This window comes from Teleopsis dalmanni, chromosome 2, assembly GCF_002237135.1.
Source record: "Teleopsis dalmanni isolate 2A chromosome 2, ASM223713v2, whole genome shotgun sequence".
Lineage (NCBI taxonomy): Eukaryota > Metazoa > Arthropoda > Insecta > Diptera > Diopsidae > Teleopsis > Teleopsis dalmanni.
This window is the reverse complement of record NC_051847.1, coordinates 183067411-183074375: the sequence shown is the minus strand read 5'-3', so window position 1 is coordinate 183074375 and position 6965 is coordinate 183067411. Positions and strand designations below refer to the sequence as shown.

Genomic DNA, 6965 nt, shown 5'->3' with positions numbered 1-6965 from the left:
GTGAATTAAATGTGCATCATTATATTATTTATAATTATATAATAATTATAATTATTATTTATAATTATTCTTTTATATAACTTAAATAAAATATATAAACCAATAATAAGTAATTTTAAATATCTAGTGTGTTTAATTATGTTATACATTTATTTTGAACACTTCAATAAACCGCAGTAATTCAGCGCAGTATAGAAGAATAGAGGGAAATAACGGGTGATCTGCTGACAACTAAGAAATTGCAGTGTATGCAGATCTGAGGCCAATTATTGCTTAGTCTGATGAAGTGATAAACAATAATCTAGTCAAGGCGCAAAGAGGGGTTTTGAAGAAACCTCACAGTTAATAGAGAGTAAAAGTGCTCAGGTGCACTGACTCAACTAGCCCCAACATAATTAATTAAAATAAAATAATATAAAATTAAGTAAGATATGATTAAATAATATTAATATTAATATAATATTAATATTATTTGATTATTAATATTAAATTTGATTTTAAAGTCAATATGACAAAAGTGCCGGTGGTATTTAATAGAGAAATTTCGAACAGTATTTAGCTACTGTAATTTAATAATTAAAAATAGAAATAAAAGTGTAATTAATTAATTCAATTATTCTACAGCTGGTTTATGATTCTGTTCTAACACAGCAAGTGAATTTGTTAATAAAACTTTCACAGCAAATTAACAAAACTCCAGAAAAATATGCGAACATAAAAGTTAAGTACGGCTTCGGGTTAGTTGGTTAAGATGCGCTGACTCCGAGCTGCAAATTTGGCAGGACAAGAGTTCGATTTCTGGTATTTGCAGTCTCAAAAAATTAATTACGAATCATTAAATACAAGAATTATTTCCAAGACCACTGATGATGGATATTAGGCAGTTCTTGAAACAGCTTTATGATCAGTCAAAATTTCAATTAATTGTACATATTTTATTTTTGTTGTTGTAGCTCTTCACTGTTCGAAATTTCTCTATTAAAATAATTAACATAATATAAAATAAAATAAACTAAAAGAAAATATAGCATAAAATAAACTAAAATAAAATAATATAGAATAAAAAATAAATAAAAAAATAAAATAAAATAAAATATAAGCATGTAAATGAAATAAAAAAAAATTGAAAGCTGTTAAAATATATTTGACATTAATAGAACATTAATAGAATAAGATGTGACGCAGCATATTGATGTGACACCCTGTCCTCATTTACAACACTTTAATTGATTGTTTATAGACAGCATGGTTAAATTCAAGTCATGCGGTCCAAGAATTCTTTGGTGGTCGCTATAAATCTTTTAACCTTTACTCGTCCTTGTCAGTTTAACCGAATCTCTTTGAAAACTTTTAGTGAACTTTTGTTGTATTTTTAGACAGTTTCAACAATTCTATCTTTATACCATTGCTCAAAATTTTGTATGCTAATTGAATTTAGCTTTAATCTTTGTATTAGTTAAAAATTTTCATGTTAATTTAATTATATATCAAGTTTTGAAAATTTTGTGCTGTTTTATTGAGAACTTAGGCTCATTCATTATCGATCTCAGGAACGCCATCTGTTTACCATCCTTGTCAAGATTTTCGACTATCTCAACTTTCGATGCTGTTTAACCATTGTTGTTCAAATTTCATCATTACAAAATCAAATTTCTGACAATTATTTTTAAATCATTTGAATCTCTAGATTTTGTAAGATGAAAGTAATAACTCATTTCCCTATGCCATGGTATATCTGTTTTTATTATTCACCTAGAACTATTTTTTTTCTACTTCAATATTTCTCATATAACTGGTGTACCTATAACTTATACAAATAATGAATTTATGAAAATTTTAATTAAAAACTTTTAATATAAACTTTCACATTGACTTAAGAAATCATGTCTTTTTCATAAATCTGGTTTAACGACATGTCTTCACTTGGTAGTGTATTATTTTAAGAAAGCACATTAAATAATTAATTAAATTCATACAATTGTTATTGTAAATTAAGTGCATTAGATAATTTAACATATTTAGCAGCATAATTTTAATAAGTAGTTTATTATAATTAATGCCCAATTGTAACAAGTCGAATAAGACATCATAATAGATTCATGTTCATATTGCGAATTTATTAAAATCAATAATTTAATCAGGTGTTGAAAAAATGGCTTTGCAAGGCTTTCAGAAAACTGTAGACTACAATAGATTAGATTTAAAGTATAGATTCAATAAAAAAATGTTATTTTTGGTTTACTTAAGTCAAGTTAGTATTGGGTTATTACCTACCATGCCAAATTTTTAAGTTATCGCATGATATACATATATTTTTTCAGATATTTTTTTGCAGCGATTTATTGCCCTTAAGTTTCTAAACTACTAATATGATTTGTGGCTGTACTTAGGTTTTATAAATATTGTACTAAATGTAATTTTGAATATTATCTTTAAGGATTGCCAAATAGTTTTTTAAAATGATCGATACTATTCAATGCATTATAAATTAGCTGTAAATTTTTACTCACCTAAGTAGATCGTGATACATTTTCTGATCTAAGTTTCCAACAATTACTATAATTATTTTAATGTTTTGTGGATGATCTTCGATATACTAAAAGAGGTAAAATAAAAAAGTAAACATTAATAATTCAGTAAATAAATAAAAAGCATAATAAAAAAATTTATACAATAACAGAGTTACAAGAACTAAAAAATAAAATAATTTGAACTCCCCGAAATACTAATCAATCACTATATATCTATTAAATTACCTTTCGTTTAGACAACTGCACGGGTCGTCCAACAGAGTGATGTTCTTTACGTATAACATTTGTGCACATAGTCAAATCAAAACTTAGCTCTGTCATTAAAGTAGTTCCAGTACTAATTCTCTGACTTCTTCGTGTTTTAACTTTTGTTTTTGAATCTTTTATTGACTCCTTTTTAGTCAATATCGGATCTTCAAACATAACTGTGGTTTCAGCATTGCCAAGCCAGTACACCAACATATCGAAACGTTTTTCTTTTTCTATTTCTTTGGTTATTCGATCATATTCCGATCTGCATTCGGCAATAGATTTTAATAACATTTGAAGAGGTGTAACAGGTTTTTCTGAAAGAAAAAAGAAATGTGAATATTTTGTTGGAGAATATTGATTAAACTAGTCACATAGGTTAGTTTAGAGAAAAAACAATATTACCTGAGTGTTACATTGTTTTCAGGGAGGAATATGGTATTGACATGAAAGAAGCTTTTAATTTCATGTTAAAATGAAGGGAAATGAAGTGGTCTTGTATTAACATCGAGTGTAATTCTTCTAAACTTAATTGAACATATCATTGATACAAATGTAAGATACTATTATATATTTTGATAACAGTTAATTTGCTTCCTGATCATGAAATAAACGACTTTAAAATAATGTTTAATAAACTGTTTTATCCCGTTTTTCAACACATATTTCGAAGTGTTAACTGTAATAATAATTTCTTACGTAAAATTACGCGGTGGTCATTAATTGTTAAATAAGGGTTGTTAAATTTTCAATGACAAATATCAAATGTGTGAGATGTCACGCTCACATTTGATATTTGTAATTAATATACAATGTCTGTGACAATTCTTTAACATGTTAAACTGCATTTTATTGTTTTCGGTACAATTCCAGACAATTCGATCCTTCTAGAAAGGTATAAGGCTTACCTTTAAGCAATCAGTTTAAGATCTTTTGCAAAAACCATCACAAAAGATGGTTTGGTTGTCTTTATCTCGCATTGTTGAAGTCTGATCGGGTTACGCTAAATGGTGTTCGAAAGGTGAGATTTCATACTAGAAAAACTTCTGACAGTTTCGTGATTGGTTGACTTAGTTTTATATGAGCGCGCGTCAAAGATGGACGCCAGCGAAAAGGAAATACGCTATATTTTACAGTTTTTCTTTGATAAATGCGAAAATATAAGCCAGGAGGTTGAAAATGTTAATAACATTTATGGTTCTGATACTGTAATAGTCAACCATGCGAAATTTTGGTTTCGTCGATTCCGTCTCGGTAATTTCGACGTCAAAGATGCACCACGCACTGGAGGGCCAATTGTCGATAATGTCAATGAAATTATGGAAATTGTTGAGTCTTATTATCGTGTAAGCACTGCCTCTATTGCCTAAGAGCTAAATATTACACAAAGATCCGTTTGGAAGCATTTGAATAAGGCTGTGTACAAAAAGAAGCTTGATGTATGTCCACCACACGAGTTAAGGCAAAAAACACATCATGAACTGCTGATGAATCGCAACAAAATCGACTCAGTTTTGAAACGGTTGGTGTCTGGTGATGAAAAGTGCGTCACTTACAACAACGAATTAACGAGTTAAGCCAGGATTGACGGTTCGGAAGGTTTTGTTGCGTGTTTGGTGGGATTGTCAGGTAATCATTTACTATGAGCTGGTTTCCTCTGGCAAAATTTTTAACTCGGAACTATACTATCTACCAGAACAATTGAATTGTTTGAAAGAAGTAATCTCCGAGAAATGGTCAGCTTTGGGCAATAGGAGTGGATTTGTGTTCGATCAGGAAAACGCCAGGCTACACATATCGATAATGACCCGTCAAAAGCTCCGGCAGCTTGATTGGAAATTTCTTATACATCCACCTTACAGTCCAAACTTTGCACCAAGTGATTACAATCTGTTCCATATTTCTGTCATTGGCAAACAATTTTACAGGTAAAAATTCGTTTCAAGAGACGCTTGTTAAAATCAGTTGTCTTGATTTTTTGCCAATAGTTACGAGGTTTATAAAACAGGCATAATAAATAAACCCTCAAAATGGCAACAAATTTTTGGACAAAACGGCGCATATTTGAACTAAATCGGATCATTATAATTATGGTAAATTTCATGTAAATTTCATAATTTCATGCAAAAAAAAATTTTTTTTTTCTATTAGGTATATAGATATATAAATATATCAACATAAAAATATATGCATATTTATTGCATCATAGTAAATAAAATTAATTGTGAGACAATATTCTTGGATAAGATGTTATTGATTAAAATATTCATAATTTTTAAGCAAAATAATTCTAAATATATTTTTTAAATTTTTACCTTTTGCACTCTTTTTGCCAACATTTTTTGCTGGAGCTTCTGCAATCGCAGCTTGTTTTTCCTTCATTTGATCAAAATTTATAACAAATATCTTTCTCCTTAAACCACCTTTTACTTGTTCCAAAAATACATTATGTACTGTATCCAGATAACTTCCGTGGAAGTTTGCTCCATATACCAAATAGTTTTTACCAGGAGCATTAGGACGACTTGCCTGAAATAATAAATATTTAATTAAATTAAAATAAAGTTTGAAATAATTATTTACAGTAGCTTTAGGGGTCGCTCCTTTCTTCATTTTCGTTTGAATGGAATTGTTAAAATATAGTTCAAGAAAGTTTTGAAACTAGTTAATAGAATTAATCTAACAGAATTTTTTATTAATATTGAAATAAAATTCATTGCATTTTGATTTTGTATGTATTAGATATTTAAGCTAAGTTTCCGACTATACATTGACAAATGGAATAGTTTTTCAAATTAAACTATTAACAGATATGGAACTCATTTCACTGACGCTCCTACCTTTATACGAACTTCAAGGTTTTTATTTGTGTTACCATAGAAGGTTAAAGAAATGGAAAACACTGATATTATAATTATTATTTTTCTGTATCACATTAAGCATATTATTATTTTATTATGTTTCACTTTATTGATCTATTGATATACTTTCATCCAACTGTAATTGAAATTACATTTTGAAATAAATTTATATATATAAACTAGTGTTTCCACAGCCCTTCTCCTGCAGCGTTGTTTTTATGTCTGCCAATACGTCTACTTAAAGAATATAGTGAACGGAGTTGTAATTCTGACTGCAGGTCATATATTTTATTATTTTTCATTTAATAATAATCATTTAATATTGTATTGACCTACTATAATTTAATTGTATAAAATCTTTATTTACTTTTTCTTAAGCAATATAGATCTATATATTGAAAATAACGTATTACTTTTGAGTGAAGTTGAGCTCTAAGACTATGACTGATCTTTTTTGTTTCTTGTGAGGCACAATCTTTCAGTGTGAATTGCTTCAATCCATAAAAATAATTTTTTTTTTGTTTTGGGTCATAATATGGTTTAGTGGCAGTCATGTGTTAAGTATGGTCAGAAGACATTAAAATGGGGCTTCTAATTAGGTTATTTCAATATTTTATTTTAACATAGTTTTGATGCCCGTACCAATTAAATTTTTTAAAGTTTAATTTTTATATCTTTATCTAAAAAGTTTGAATAGAATTTTTTTTTAATCAGTACAATCTCGGGCTAAACTAAGATTTTCTCTCTTTTATATTTGAAATGCAATTCATGGAGCAACAATAAATTCCATTTCATTGAAAAAAACTTAAAATCCGGCATAGAAATGCAATCAAGGAATTTTCTACGTCATCTCGAATTGCATACAAAACAATTGCTTTGCTGGAAAGTTCGAGTGAAGAAAATTAAATTGCAAAGTTTGAACGAAACTTCCATGAGCTTCACAAAATCTAAACGGAAATTGCAAAGATAATGCAAATAATTACAATAAGACAACGTAGCAAGTAAGTAAATATTGAAGGCACAGGCAACATCTAAACAAACAAACAAGCAAGCAAGTGAGTAGACAGACAGACATTGTACACACAATAAAATACATATAAAAGCAAACAAATCAAAGATATGCAAAAATGTTTTGCGGGCATTAATTGCATTTCAAAAACTGAAAGAGTATTGCACTTTCAATTAAGCCTGGCAACCGGAAGTTAAGTGCTATATTGAGGCGTTGCTGACGACATTCCATTGAAATGCTTAAGAGCAAAATGAGGTTCGACTACCCTAAAAACATTTCAAACCGACATGAATACTTGGTATCACTTTACAAATT

At 28.6% G+C, this 6965-nt stretch overlaps 1 protein-coding gene across 1 annotated transcript; it reads right to left on the bottom strand.

The window, feature by feature from the left end:
• Positions 1 to 2432: 2432 nt before the first annotated feature.
• Positions 2433 to 5406, bottom strand: LOC119676326. The gene is made up of 5 exons (XM_038087565.1): positions 5364 to 5406; positions 5096 to 5309; positions 2757 to 3097; positions 2511 to 2596; positions 2433 to 2469 (listed from the first exon to the last, which is right to left on the bottom strand). The coding sequence occupies exons 1-5, from the start codon at positions 5391 to 5393 to the stop codon at positions 2433 to 2435; spliced, it is 708 nt and encodes a 235-aa protein (XP_037943493.1). The 5' UTR covers positions 5394 to 5406.
• Positions 5407 to 6965: the final 1559 nt, after the last annotated feature.